Below are 15,400 nucleotides of genomic sequence, written 5' to 3'. Positions count from 1 at the left end.
AATATAACAAGAACCAACCATTCTCTAAAATTAAAGCATAACTATAATCAATACTAATATTGTTTAATAACACCAAATATTTAAATCAATACAAATAACATAATATTATGCATTAGTCTAAAGTCTTATGCATTTTAAACATAAAACATTAACTTATAATCTTATAATGACTAATAATACAAAATATTAAGATTTACAATATTTAAATTTCACATAAGAATAGCCATCATCCATCACTAATAACACAAAATATTAATTGTGTATGATGACCGGACCACCGGACCAAATTTGGATGACCTAAGCTATGGCACAGATCCAATCCAAAATAATGATTGAGTCTATTTTTGAGACCATTATCCGATTCTAAACCCGATAAAATCACACTAAATTAACTTCTAAAATATTCAAAATCAGGCCGAATTTTCCGGGCCACGTACACCCCTACATATAAGTTGTTGAGACTTATGAGTAGCTGTATTTACATAAGTGTATTCTTTTGGATCATTACGTCTTATTCTATACATCTTCCCAATTTTATTTTGTACTACATCAATATTTAACTTTGTTGAGAAACTAATCTTTTTAACTAATAATTAAAAAATAATGAGAAAATTTCTATCCATACAACATTATTATTTAAAAACAGTAGAAATATGTCATTTTTTTTTTTTGGAAAAGAAAATACAACACGCATTATTTATTAGCCCTTAAAAACTCTCTTATGAGGACATGAAATGTTTGACCAAGCGAATGAGTGTTTTTGCTTTGTTGGGGTCCGTCAACTCTATGCCATGGCACCCCTCTTCCTCAAAATCACTCACCACACAAACACCCTTTTCCTCCAACAACTTCACAAGCTCCCTATCACGGTCAACAAGTGGGTCCCCACCGCACCCACTAACCATCACTCTCCACCCCTGATCCCTCACCTTCTCAACCCTCCAACCATCCACAGCCGTCAGATTGCAATACTCATTATCACGGTCAGCCCCAACGGGCAGCGCCAGCTCCCACATCAAATCATTAACCGACAGAGGAAGAACCGCATCATTCTCGAGCCTCAATTCTGACTCGGTCCTCTGGGTCCCACCAATGTACGGCTGACGTAATATCATCCCTCGGATTTTCAACGGCTCAAGATCACCTACCTCTCCTGAAGCTACACGTAGACCCGCGTAGTACGCTATCGTTGCCCCAGCACTGTTTCCCATCAAATAACACCTCGAGTAATCAACGTGTTTGGTCAACCATTCGTCCTGGCTGGATTTAATCCAATGAAAAGTTTCGACAGCATCGTCATATGCAGCCGGTAATCGGTGCTCCGGCGCAAGGCGGTACTCGACGGAGGCGACAACGGCGGCGGCGCCATCCGCAATGTTTACACAGAAATCATGGAACATGGTGGAAGCTGCACTTGATGTGACAAAGCCACTAGCATGAAAGAAAACAATAAGTGGTAGCTTCTTGTTATCGTTTGTTCCTTGTTTGGGTAGGAACAAGCGGAGCCAGGTGTCGTTGTGAGGGTTGATGGTGAGGTCTTTGGAGAGAACGGTAATGGAGAGGGTGGGGTCAGATTGGGGTAGTGAGCGTGACTCTGGTTTGCGCAACAGAGTGAGGGTTCCGTCTGGTTTTCGAATGATTTTCATGTGCTCTTCGCTGTGATCGGACATGGCTGTTTTCTCTTCTTTTTCTTTGTTGGAGTTATGGATGCTTTGAGAGTATGGAGTTTCAAGCCTTTTTAATTTATATCAGTAAAGGCGTGGAGAGCAAGAATAATACAGGGGGAATACACAACTTGCTGTTTTTATATTCATATTATGAAGCAAGTTGTCCTGCACAGTCAACAATTTGACTCCATTTTGAATCTGAATTTCTCATTAAATTTCTTCCTTTAGAAGATGTGCTTCATTCCAGAAATTAATTTATTTATGAAAGTTAAAAAGGTGAAGTACAAGTATATTGTATCATAGTGTGTAATTCATAAATGTGGAACGGCTAAAGTTAACAATTTACAAAAAGCAGGATACATTGGACTGAGCTGAAATAAAAAAAACTGTATACACTGTAAAACGCAGCTTGTGTTTGGTATGGAATGAGAACGAAAATTCGAAATGTATTTCTATCTCCTGCATGCCAATACTTCGAAGTTTTAAAACGCAATATGTGTTTGGCAAAGTGCACAGGCAAAACGCAACCTGCCTTTGGCAACTTTTTTGTCTGCATGTGTGACACGTGTAAAAGAGAGTAGCGGAGCCGGTCTTTAAAACTAAAACGCAGGCCATGAGAGTTTTGAGAGTGAAAGGGGTTGGGGTTAAGGATGAAAGGGAGTAAGTTTGTGAGGAGGAAGAATAAGTGAAGGTTTGGAACTTCATTTAGTGAAAAAGGAAAAATGATTCGTAATTTTACTTTACCTGAAAAACACATTATTAAATATTTGAATCATTTTCAATGGGTAAGTAATTTTTTTTAATTTTATGATAAATAAAAATATTTATTTTTATGTCCTTTATTTATATGTTTTAACTAATAAATTTTATTATTATTATTATTATTATTATTATTATTATTATTATGATATCAATAATAATTTTTTTTATCATACTGTTAGTCATGAGATATTATTATTATTATTATTATTATTCACCACAAGTTTATACAAATATGGAGTTTTGAACCTCTTTAAGAAGTTGGACCCGATGTACAAGTACATGTACCATATTTTTGGTGGTGACCTTGCACTGTTACTGCAAGCTATTGCAGCGTTGATGGAGGTATGGCGGTCAGAAATAATACCCACACTATCAATGGTAACAACATATTTCCACAAATTGATTAGAAAAAACTCTCATGTGTCTACCGTCTCGCCCTCGACTATCGCAAATTCAATAGGCATAATGTTTTGGTTCCCATCTTTTGCAATCGCTACTAGAAGTATACCTTTATATTTTTCGTACAGGTGCATGCCATCAACCTGCACCAGTGGCTTGCATTGTCTGAATGCTACAATACACGGATAGAAGCTCCAAAAAATGCGGTGCAGAACTCTTACACCTTAAACCTCTTAACTCTCACGGTAAACGGGGAGCATTTTAATTTGAACACGAGACCTTGGCATCTTCATAGTTATTGCTTTCAACCATACTGGCAGAGTCTGGTAAGAAACTTCTCAATCACCGAAAATTTTTGCGACAGATTTCTGCTTTGCCAACCAAGTCTTGCGGTAACTTAAAGTGTAATTGAACTTGGATTGAACTTCTGCAATAATAGACTTCACCTTTATCGACGGATCTGCTTCGACCAATGGCCTAATAGCTTCTGCAATTGTGTCTGAGTCCAAATTGGCATGATCTTGTGAAATCATGCCTACGGTGCACGTGTGTTTGCCATTATATCTTCTGATCTCCCAACAAGCTTTCTTTCGAATCAAGCTAGCTCGAATAAGCCAATCACAACCTGCACCATAACCCTTGCATTTTGCATAGAATGTCTACGGTTCAAACTCATACACAGCGTAATCAGCTCCTCTATAGATAGTGTAGCTTTTGATTGCAGATATCACCGACTCTCTCGAACCAAATTCTATTCCAACACTAAACTTACCATCTTCTGCCGCAGTGTTGCCTTCACCTACAACATGCGCACCACCATCAGTCAGACAAGGCAAATAAAATAAACACCGTAGGTAACTTGAATTAATAATCATAACATACCCATGTTCACATACTCAGGAAATTTCGGGGCATGCATGACTTCGAGATCTAGAGTACGCATAAATGACGGAACACCAAACGGGTGCTGACTTACGATTTCATCCGCCTCATTATGCATCGCCGGATTGCCTGCCAGATCTCCGCGGCCGTCATCATTTTCGTCATCGACTTCATAGTTGGCTTCGAACTCCTCTTCACTGTCGTTGTTAGCTTCTTCTCAATCTATATCCCCGAGCTCGTCAACGTTGACCTCCTCGTCAAACGCGTCCAGCCCCGTATGTTGTTCGAACTCAATGTACAGCTCTATCACTAGCATGTGAAATCGGGTTTATCGATAAATATAGAACATCTGCTGCATGCTTGCTTCATCAGGGATGGACATTATTTAAAATTGTATCATCCCACCAAATACTTGTACAGGATTCCTGTACAAAATGTTGCTCACCTTTTTCGAAATGTGACTTTGTATGTTCACACAAAGACCATTTTGCAACTCTACAAAACTCGTGCCGTATGGAATAGCAAATGAAAACGGATATTCACAAACAAAAGTCACTCTTTCGTTTGTGTTCGATATAATCTCACCGTTATAATACACTCGTATATTTACAATATTCTCCATATTCTCACTTTTTTTTACCCTTCTAATAACCAAAAAATCTCACAAGCATAAAATACATGAAAGAAAGGAAAATGAGAGTACAAGTGAGGAAGCAGAAGTGAGGTGCAAGTTGAAATTAGCTGCGTTAGCAATTTATATGCAAGACTTTTTATTAAAATATTATTTCACAAACAAAACGTAAGCTATATTTTGTAGATTTAAAAAAAAAATTTCGGCCCAACTAAAATGCAACCTACATTTTCTCTTCGTCCAAAAAATTTTAAATAAGTCAATCTGACAAACGCAAGCTGCGTTTTACTTTAAAAAAAATTAATAAATTCTTTCTGACAAACGCAACCTGCATTCTTGCTTTTCTCAAAAACCAAAAAAACTTCAAATGTTGCAGGCTGAAAAACGTAAGTTGTGTTTTGTTTAATTTCAAACAAAAAAAATACTGAAAAATAAAAAACGTAAGTTGAATTTTTTTACTGGCACCCATAGCAATAAATAATTTTGCCAAGCTTCCATTTTATGGTGTTACACCGTATTTTTTTCCATTGGCAAAAAAAATGAGCCTCATTTCTCAGAAAAAAAAAATAGTCTAATTGACATATACAAAAGTAAGAATAATTTTGTTAGAAAATTTTCCGTTAGAATTTAGACTTCAAATTTTAAATACTAAAACCCTTAGTTTAAAGGTATACAAAAATATACAAATATTATCCGTCAGAATATCAATAGCTGCTTATGTAGAAGCAGAACTGATATATATATATATATATATATACAGGGTTGAATCAATAATGTTTGGTCGTTTAGAAACATATATACTTAAAATTGAAAATACAAATCAAAGAGAAATTAAGTAGGGAAGAGCTATAACTCTAATAGGTAAAATATATATTTTTTTAATTTAGCAAAAAATTTAAAAATATTTTTGAATTTTATTTTATTTTAATTTTATTCTAAAATTTTTTTAATTTACATTAAATGTATCTCTCTAATAATTAATTTTTTAAAAAATTTAAAATTAATTCAATAATAATCTTACAATGACAACTTTTAATATAAATAAATTAGTTATCATTATCAAACATTATTATTAGATTGGTCTTACATTTTTTAAAAATTTAGTTATTAAAAATACAATTGATGCAAATTAAAATTTTTTGAACAAAATAAAATTTAAAAATTTTGACGAATTTTTAGAAAAATATATACTTTATCCATTCTAATAATAAAATCCGATTTAAATGAATTAGATTAACTTTTGTCCGAACATAGTATTGAAGAAACACTTGTCGATCGAATGCGTACACATGCCGATAGGCACCAAATGTACCAAATATAATTTGACAACTCCAATTAAAGCAACAAAAAGCACTAATCATATGCTACATTAATCATAATTCAGAATAATAAAGCACATATATAGACATATAGTTGGCATTACTAATTAATCAATCAATACCTACTAAGAAGGAAAGGCGGAAATAAAATTTTTCACTACCTCATATAGTTGCTTGGCTTTGAAGGGATCAGTATCTTGCACCCCATGGTAATCCCCTGCTCTGAAATGCCCCACCACTTTCACACCTTTCATCTCCATCACCTTCACCAGTTCCATCTGACGGTCCACAAGTGGGTCACCGCCACATCCGGTCACCAGTACCCGCCACCCAAGCCGTCTAATCATTTCAATTTTCTTAGGACCGTCTCCCACCGTCGGATTACAATACTCATGATCACGGTCAGCCCCAACGGGTAACGACAATTCCCACAACGCATAGTTATTACAAAGTGATAAATGAGGCTCATTGGCAAGCCTCATTTCTGAACCGGTCATTTGGGTCCCACCAAAATAAGGCTGAATTAATATAAGCCCTTGGATCTTGGGAATTCCTAGATCATAACCACTACCAGTAGCGACTAAACGTAGACCTGCGTTGTACGCTATGTTCCCCCCGGCACTACTACCAACTAAAAACACATTGGACAAATCAGCATAGTACCTCAGCCAATCATCTTCTTCCTGATTAGTTTTGATCCAGTGCAGCGCTTCCACAGCATCTTCATAGGCTGCAGGGAGTCTATGTTCCGGTGCGAGACGGTACTCTATGGACGCAACAACCGCAACGACGTCGTTTGCCATGTTGAAACAAAACTCATGGAAAATGGTGGATGATGCGCTGAGGAATATGAATCCGCCACCGTGGAAGAACACCAGTAACGGAAGCTTGGAGTTCTGATCCAGTGTTTCGCGGGGTAGGTAGATCCTCGCCCATGTGCCCTTTGATTTGTTGATTGGGAGGTCTTTGGAGAGAACCTTGGTGGGGAGGTTGGGATCTGGTGCGGGAGGGCTCTCTGGGGGCACGGGCCCGCGCCTGACGCTGCCGTTTTTGTTCAATACGAGGTTGAGTTGTTTGTATGGATTCTTATTGCATGGTTTTGGTGGTGGTGGTGATGTTTGGAGTGTGGTTGATTTTGCAATTAAGAGATAGTAGCTTAGGGAAAATACTATTAATGTTATCCAAAAGCATTTTGAGCTTGGGGAAGAAAAGAGGGGCATGGCTGAATATACTACATACAAAACTATATGATATTGATATTATATGATGAAGCCAAATCAATAAGAATGAAGGAGCTACTGAACTCAATGGCGGAAGATACAATATCCTATCATATTGGCGTTTTTGGGCCTCACACTCATGTGCCAGCTAGTGGACAAAATATTTCTAAAGTATGAGGTGGATTCAATATATACCGGTATATATTGAAACACCAAATGAATTATTTATATAGAAATATAGAAAATATATTAAAAATCCCCTGATTTATAACAGAGGGAGTATGTATTACGAGATGGTTTTGTTAGTAAATATTGTTGGGGCATGGATTAATATTTAATAATAATGCTCAGAATAAGTTTGTTACGAGAATGGGTAGAACGTCTGCTTCAAATTAATATAATCCTATAACATACATTGAAAAGAAGGTTATTCTCATAGTGGAATTCCTACGTGTCCTTTATCAGATTTATTCTTAATTTCTATTATATGCATTCATCCACCAAAATTTGAATGCCTTCAATAATCATGACTCTTATATTACACTCCTGCATCAAACTAATTTGGTTACACCACACTTTTCATGACTGTATCCAATTTTTTTATCTCCATTTCTCAGTTTGTTTTACAATTTACATATACACACATTCCTAAAATTTAGTCACCAAAAAAAATATTCCTAAAAGTTCAAATTTAATCAAAATTAAAATTACAAAAAGGGTTTCTCTCCCTTTTTTGTTTCCAATTTTATCTCTTCCTCCTCTTCTTCGGTTCTTCTACTTCTTCATCATCAGTTTCTCTTCTTTTTTTTCTCCTCCTTTTACTGATTCTATTTTTGTATAATCTTCTTCTTCAGTAGTTTTTATTCATCATCTTCTTCTTCTTCTAATTCTTACTGTTCCTAATTTAAGTCAGAGGTGGAGATTATAGAGTTAGTGTACGCATTAAGACAGAGAATGTCACTGTACCTGATGGCTCCATCCTTTAGGGGAGTCATCGCGGTGGAGGCAACGCTATCGCTGGTGGTAGGGTTGCGGCGGTGGATGAGATGGCGACTGCTACGGTGGTGGACCATGCTATGGCGGTGTTGGCCCATGCTATGTCGGTGGTGGTCGCAGTGGGTGCGGTGGAGTTTGTGGTGATCTTCAATGCTGTAGGGATGGATACGGAGGAGGAATCAACGAAAGAGAGCAGATCGCTGGAAGGTACTGAGTCACCGCCACAAAGAGAGCATTCAAACCATCTCTCAAATAATCAAATTTCAATTTTCTTCTTACCGTAGCTCTCTTTCTTTCTCTATCTTCTCTCATGTCTTTCTTCTCCTAGATCTATATATCTCTCTGCATCATTTTTTTTATTTTATTTTTGTTATCTCTGTGTTCTCTTTATCAAACGGAGATTTCTTGATGGTGACATGCATTATGGTATTGTGTTTGTTGCGGGGAAGCAGAGGGAAGAAGTAGAGACACGACAGGGAGGAGCGAGAGATGCATACTGGCATCAACAACAACAACAATTGGCATGCAGTTTGGTGAGGCTGAGATGATTCGGATGGCAATAGACAGAACGGAAGAGAAGTCATAGTTGCAGCACCAGAAGCGGCCATCAACGGTCTTGGTGCGATGATGCTGTTTTCTCTGCTTATGTAAGTAGTCGTCTTCTTCAAATGAGCGTATACGATTTTTAATTTTGATATGCCTACTCATACTCCTCTTTGTTCAGTCACAGATTCATAATGGTTTGCGATGATGAGCTATGTGTGTTCCTTATTATTTGATCTGATGTATATATTCTAATTTTGGTAAGAATTGAAATGATGATGTTGTTGTTGTGCAGAGGCGTCTTTGCCTGGTGTGAAGCTTTTGATGCAGTAAATCCTTAACCTCATTGTTGTTGCCGGGATTCTATTTGCAATTCGCCAAAAGGTCTTAATCTCTTTCCCTCTTATCTTCAATTTGCATCCAATGTACAAACCAAATGATATTGTTAAGTAATGCAGCATGAACTAATCATTTTTCCTTTAGTTTTTGATGTCCTGGCTTTTGTATTTTCAGAGTATATATTCATTTTCATCATCCTCATAGATCATATTTTTCAATTTTTTTCTTTTCATCACTCCATTAATGGAGCAGAGTACGTGAAGGCAAAATCAAATTGGCTACTGGAAATTCGTGGGCAACCCCGGCAAGAAGGTTTAGCTTTCGGAGTCCAAGATCCAGCAGCTCTGCTTGATTTCCAGAGACATTTTCTTGCAAGTTGCAACAGCCAGATTTATGGGATCTCCAATCTTTCATTTAGATTTGTGGTACTCTAACTTCTTGCAATTCCTGACACTACCACCGCTTTCTTTCTTCATAACAAGTGAATGTGTACACTTTTATGCATCCCTTACTCTGCTGCTTTCTTTCTTGCAATCCCTTTTGTTTCGGTCTTCTTCCTTTCTTTTTGAAGTCAGCATTTGATTGATTTATTATTGCGTTTATTTTTTATTTTAATTTTTTCTAATAGTGGTTTTATATTCTTTTAATTTAAGAGTGACATTACTATTATATTTTTTAATATATTTTTTAACCATATTTTAAAATCTTGATTTTTATTTCATATCACCTCTCTACAATCTTATTTTTTCAATACATTATTGACTAAGATTTGGTAACTTCTACTGTTTATGATACATGGTTCAGTATCTCCTTTTTGAGTTTTGATAATGAAATTTGGTAAATATTTTGATTTTAACTGTTTATGTGATCTTTTCATATCTTTATCATTATCATAACCTCAGAAAAAAGAAACTAATATCACCACAGAAGCAAGGAGGTAAAGAAACCATGATGGCAGTCCTGAATGTAATAATTGAAAGAGAAGGGAGGAATTGGAGAAAGAAAGTGGTGGTTCAGGTTCACATTCTTCCTTGCAAAGCCTTCTCTGTCATGGTGGTTCTGCTTATGGTGCTTGGTTCAGTTGTGCCTCAAATAAGGTATATATGATGGATATGAATGAATCCTCAAATTGAGACAATTTCATTTCATAAATAACAAAGTAACTAACTCATATTATTCTTTGTTTTCGCAGTTAGGATAGGTTCCATTAACACTGCCATACCCATTCTCACATTAGTTTATTTTTTATTTTGTAGTTATTATTTTGAAGCTTAAAGTTTGTAGTTTTCTTTTATTATTATTTATCTATAAAAAAATCAAGTTATTGAAAATTTCATATCAAAGCATTGTATCACCCTAGCACCTACTGATAAATATTTTTATATTATGCTTTTCACTGAAAAGGGTTTATTTGTCATCTTCATCATTGATTGATTGACTATTGTTTTTTAGGTTATTTTTTCGTTGAATGGTTAAGGCTCATACGAGCTATATGTTATAAGGATTTGTATTTTATTTTTATCCTTTTTGAAATTATATGGTTTACTTTGTGTATTATGCTATGTTTGAAAGATATTCCAGCAAAAGAGGGTATTAGGTCAAAGTTTTTATGATAAAAAAAGTGTGAAAAATAACAAATATTGATAATCAGGTTGAATACTACCGTTACTCTCCATTTCAAAGCTTTGGTTAGACATGGTGAATAAGATTTGGAATTACTTTTGCTGATGTTTTGATCTGTGAAAGTATGCATTGGAGTATATATATGTTTGTTTTCTTTTCAAATTATTTTTTTTCATTTGTGATTGAACTTATGTAACATATAATGATTAATTCAAATAATCAGCATATATTGTTGCACGGAGAGGTTTCTTCATTTTATGGTATTATGAATTTAAATATCTTAGTGATTAAATGATAGATTAAATAACATTAATTACGTCTTTATTTTTTGGTATTACTCAGGAAAAGCCAATGATGGCTTTGGATGAACAAGTGTGTCAATCTATGGTGATAATGTTGGAAAGATTATGCACGGCAAACCATTCACTGTATGCAGTTTGTATGCCTTCCATATGTGCAAACCTTTCTATGAGTATGACAGGAAGGATGGGAACCAGTACTGCTCCCAGGCTATTCACTGTATTCACCATTCTTCATTCATATGTTGCATCTATGCTAAAGACTTTTAGCATTATAAGATGTTTTAAATATTTAATAAATTACTTCTAAAAAAATAGAGCCATTGTGTTTCAAATGGTTATGCTGTTTTATTTTTTAGTCTCTCTTTATATTATGAGATATTCCAACTGCATAATTAATTGAGAATCAACAATATTGGCAGGATTATTTTATAGACTTAAACCTTGACTAAGGATTAAATACATGTCATTAATAAACAATGGTCCAGTTAATGGAACCCTCATCCTCTTGGTTGATTTTTTATTAATTTGAGTTTGAAATCTTAGTTTTAAGTTTCTATTGTAATTGATTTTGATTTACGGGTCATATTTTTTCTTTAGCTTATTACATAGTGTCTCATTAATTGACAGCTTAGTGTGAGACTGATTTTAGTTTGGCAGAGAATCTTGCCAGTCATATGAATTTTAGTTTTATTAATAATATCATTTATCTTTAAATATAAACTTTTGAAAGTTCATTATCTAAATATGGTGATAATTATACTGCACTGTATTATAGTTTTTTATTAATAGAATTCATCATCTTTTTGTAATTTGTAGTAAATGACATAACAAATATTTTTTGTTATATTAAGGTAATAATTTGTTCATTAAAATTTTAATTTTATAGTTAATTTTTTACCAGACTTTAATTTTAAATTGTTTTGTTCACAATTTTATTATACAATTATATTATAATGTGTTTATTATAATTAAACGGTATTTTTAATTTTTTTAATAAAATTTTGCATTTTTTAAAAAATAAAATTATATTCTTATTTTTATGATTCAATTTAATATAAAAGATCCATATTAAGCACCTAATTTAACAATATCTTAGTATTAATTTTTTTTCATTGTACTTATCATACCCGTGCATCGCACGGGGTACTTCACTAGTAATGACTCGTTAACAGATCGAGTTGAAGATCCTAGCGTTTTGTTAACTGCCAAGTGCTATGTTGCAGCTTCTGCAAGGATTGGAGTTTAGTTTGGTAAAACCGTAAAAGTGGGAAAAAGAAAAGAAAATATATATGCTTTTTGTTTTTATAAAAGATTAGTTGTGTTTAAGTTGGTATTTATTATTTAATTAAGCTATTAACTTAAATTTAAAGGTAGAGATGAAGATTGAACAAATAAAACTAAAGTGAATGAATAATATATTTTATAAAAATGCTATTTGTACACTAAAATTAGCTATTAATGTATTTGTGTATAAATACATATGTGATTTAATTTATTTTCATCGTGTATTTGTATTCTGGCATGTATTTTATATTGATAGTTTATTTTAGTGGCTAATTTTAGTGTACATATAGCATAATCCTACATTTTAATCAACATGTAAATTACATACTTTAAAATGGTGTTTGCTATGATACCATGATAAATTCATACGTACCGATACGTTTAAAATATGAACAAGTAGTAATAAGCCACGTGCTCACGTGGAATTTATTTTTCACATCAATATTTAATTTTTTCTTTTTTTATATATATTATATCACCACTTTTACTAAAACACCCATTTAATTAAATAAAAATAAAGATATATTTTTTATTTAATTTTATAAAAAGTCTTAAACATCCTTACTTTATTTGATTAGACAAAAATACCCTTTTAAATTAATCAAATTTTAGAATTCAATTAATCCTAATTTTATAATTTCAAATAATTTAAACAACAAAACAAAAACATACAAAAAAAAACAAAAATCAATCGTTATTCATCTTCTCCAATCCCCCTAATGATTCGTGCCCCCTCTGAAGCAAAGCAAAACATATCAAAAAAAAAAATCAATCGTTCTTCATCTTCTCCAATTCTCCTAATCATTCGTCCCCCCTCTGAAGCAAAGTAGTGAAAGTCCCAAATCAAAACGGCAAAACCTTAGCCCTAGGTTCTTTGCCGCCGTCGTCCCCAAGCTCAGCACTTTCGCTTCTTCTTCTTTCCTCTATCCGGAACCAAGGTAGCTCGGCACGTTGTCCCCATCTTCGCTGGCTTCTTTGTCCGTGGCTTGGAGGAGCTCGCCATCGGGTCACCTCTTGCCGTCGTCTTTGCTCTCGCCGTCGTGTCGCCGGTTGCCGCCGTGTCTCCGTTGAAGGTTAGTGGCCCTACTTTTAATTTTGCTCTGGTTGCTGAATGTTCGATTTTTTCTTCTTCTCTTTAATTTCTAAAATTTTTGTTCAAATGTTGTTGTAATATTTGTTGGTGTGTTGTAATTGTTGGGTTGTTGAATGATTATTTGATCTTCATCATCGTCATCATCAACAATGTCACTTCTTAGATTTTTTGGATGACACTTCGATCTCTTCAATTTTCTGTTGTTGAGTGATTTTATCTTTCTTTTCTATTGTTACTTTTGATTGTCTTTCTTTCTGCTGGTCTTCTAAGTCCGGCCTCCAAGAAAGCTTTTTCATTTTAGATTCACTTTTTTTCAATAATTCTATGTGTAATTTTCATCATAACTATAACAAGTGAACTAATTTAAACAAATATTAATAAATATTGACATTTAGACAAACAGGGTGAACTATTATTAAGCTTATTGCGCTGTTTGCTATCCACAACTCTATATTGTGTCAGAATGTGTTGGCTTTTTTTAAAATAAATTTGGTGGTTACTTTTTCCTGTATGACTGAAATTCAATGGCACCCAGGGAAATGCTTGACGCAAAACATTCTTAAGAAAAAGCCCAAGAAGGGTTCAAAGAACGCAAAACCTATTACAAAGACTGAAAACTGTGAGAGTTTCTTCAATTTCTTCAATCCACCACAAGTTCCTGAAGATGATGAAGATATTGATGAAGATATGGTAAATCTTTTTATTTTATTTTATTTACTTTTTACAGTAATTTTTTATGAAAGTCTTTAGTTTGAATCTTTAAGCAGAACACAAGCAGAAGTAAAAAATCTGTAAATTTAAAAACCTGCTGTTTAGCTGTTAGATATGACCAGATTATTTGCCAGAGCTAATTAATGTTCTGTTTAACAGGCCGAGGAACTTCAGAATCAGATGGAGCAAGACTATGATATTGGGTGAGTTTACTTGTTTCCCTCCATTTCCTCTGATATTTTTCGATGTTGTTTTCTGAATCCAGGATTGATGAATTCTCATATCACACTTGTTCAGGTCAACAATAAGGGATAAGATTATACCTCATGCTATGTCATGGTTTACTGGTGAGGCCATTCAGGGAGAGGAGTTTGGAGACCTGGAAGATGATGATGAAGATGACATTGAAGAGGATGATGAAAAGGATGATGATGATGAGGAAGATGAGGATGAGGATGAAGAAACCAAGACCAAAAAGAAGGTATTTCATGTTAATTGCTTTGAAATGCTGAAACACTTGTATTTCTTTAGTTAGTTTTGTATCTAAAGTATTTTATTTCTTGCCATCACCTCCGTTGTGGCGATGATTTCGTTTGGAATGTCATTTCAGCCATCACATAAGGTAAGATAGTCAAATTTGTAATCTAAATTATAAATGAAATAGGGCTTGATGCTGAGGCCCATAAGTTTCTTCTTTCTAACTTGTTTCAACGGTGGCTGGAAATTTTCAGAAAGGTGGAAGAGCACCGGTTGGTGAAGGTCAACAGCGTGAGCGACCTCCAGAGTGCAAGCAGCAGTAGAAGTTTATCTATTATGATTTATGCAGTAGCTGAAAGCTTTCTTATTGGAGAATGTCTGTTGAAATAGTGGGGTTCATGCGGTTTTGTTTTATGATGCTTAATTCATTTTTCTCTTTTAAGGTCTTGGTAGTTTGAATTGTTGGTCTCCATTCTCCTATTTTTCCTACATGTTTTGGAGAGAATGTTGTTATATAGTGTTAGGATGCTATGATTGTTATTGCTGGACTTTGTATTTGTGTCTCGTATACTCCAAATATATAGTGGGAGTTTGTGGTTTACTTGTTGCTATTGATTGTAAATCATTAAAGGATGTTCGCGGTTTTCTCTTCTTGTGGCATTGTCTCACCGCACCTTATTTATTGGTGTTAAGTGTTCTTTATAAAATTTGAGAGCTTTGTGGAATTCCATTGTTTAAAAATGAGTTTGAGCTTTAGAATTAATTTTTCATCAGTAATTTTTTAGACATAACCAATCAAAAATGGTGGAATGCATTAGGTTCTTGTGCAATTTGGAGATATTGATTCATTAACTATGTTTCTTTCAATACTTCTTTATTGGAACCACTAAGCTTAGATGCAACTTCATCGAAACTATTTTTAATCTTTCATTCTCAACTTCGAAATCATGCAGTTTTATGATGAGCTATCATGAAGGTAGGCTCAGATATCACATAACTTTCAAATTACAACTAATGAGTACCCAAATCTATGCTAATACTTTTGACTAAAGATTTTACCTTCCATAATGACTTGAAAATAATAAAGTTGGATTTTAAATTAAATTACTCCAAATATGTTTACATTTATTAATAAAGGAAGCCTACTACTAC

General features: G+C 34.2%; 3 protein-coding genes across 4 annotated transcripts; 1 reads left to right on the top strand and 2 right to left on the bottom strand.

Moving 5' to 3' along the window:
- Positions 1-593: 593 nt before the first annotated feature.
- LOC110262668 (carboxylesterase 1-like) lies at positions 594-5,176 on the bottom strand. Of its 2 annotated transcripts, none has more exons than XM_088488656.1 (2): positions 3,711-5,176; positions 594-3,627 (listed from the first exon to the last, which is right to left on the bottom strand). In XM_088488656.1, exon 2 carries the CDS (start codon positions 1,668-1,670, stop codon positions 720-722), a length of 951 nt encoding a protein of 316 aa, XP_088344782.1. In that variant the 5' UTR covers positions 1,671-3,627; positions 3,711-5,176; the 3' UTR covers positions 594-719. The 2 variants fall into 2 exon arrangements, with proteins under 2 accessions (XP_088344782.1, XP_088344783.1); XM_088488657.1 differs by having other exon boundaries at positions 3,725-5,176.
- A 393-nt stretch (positions 5,177-5,569) lies between these two features.
- Positions 5,570-7,182, bottom strand: LOC107644749 (carboxylesterase 1). The gene has a single exon (XM_088488655.1). The coding sequence runs from the start codon at positions 6,878-6,880 to the stop codon at positions 5,786-5,788; it is 1,095 nt and encodes a 364-aa protein (XP_088344781.1). The 5' UTR covers positions 6,881-7,182; the 3' UTR covers positions 5,570-5,785.
- A 6,388-nt stretch (positions 7,183-13,570) lies between these two features.
- LOC107644750 (nucleosome assembly protein 1;3-like) lies at positions 13,571-14,789 on the top strand. Its single transcript, XM_021103188.2, has 5 exons — positions 13,571-13,750; positions 13,931-13,974; positions 14,069-14,252; positions 14,382-14,393; positions 14,503-14,789. Exons 1-5 carry the CDS (start codon positions 13,571-13,573, stop codon positions 14,569-14,571), a joined length of 489 nt encoding a protein of 162 aa, XP_020958847.1. The 3' UTR covers positions 14,572-14,789.
- Positions 14,790-15,400: the final 611 nt, after the last annotated feature.

The sequence above is a fragment of the Arachis ipaensis genome, chromosome B5 (genome assembly GCF_059453495.1).
Source record: "Arachis ipaensis isolate K30076 ecotype BB chromosome B5, ASM5945349v1, whole genome shotgun sequence".
NCBI lineage: Eukaryota > Viridiplantae > Streptophyta > Magnoliopsida > Fabales > Fabaceae > Arachis > Arachis ipaensis.
The sequence above is the reverse complement of the archived record's forward strand: the minus strand, read 5'-3'. Positions and strand labels throughout refer to the sequence as shown.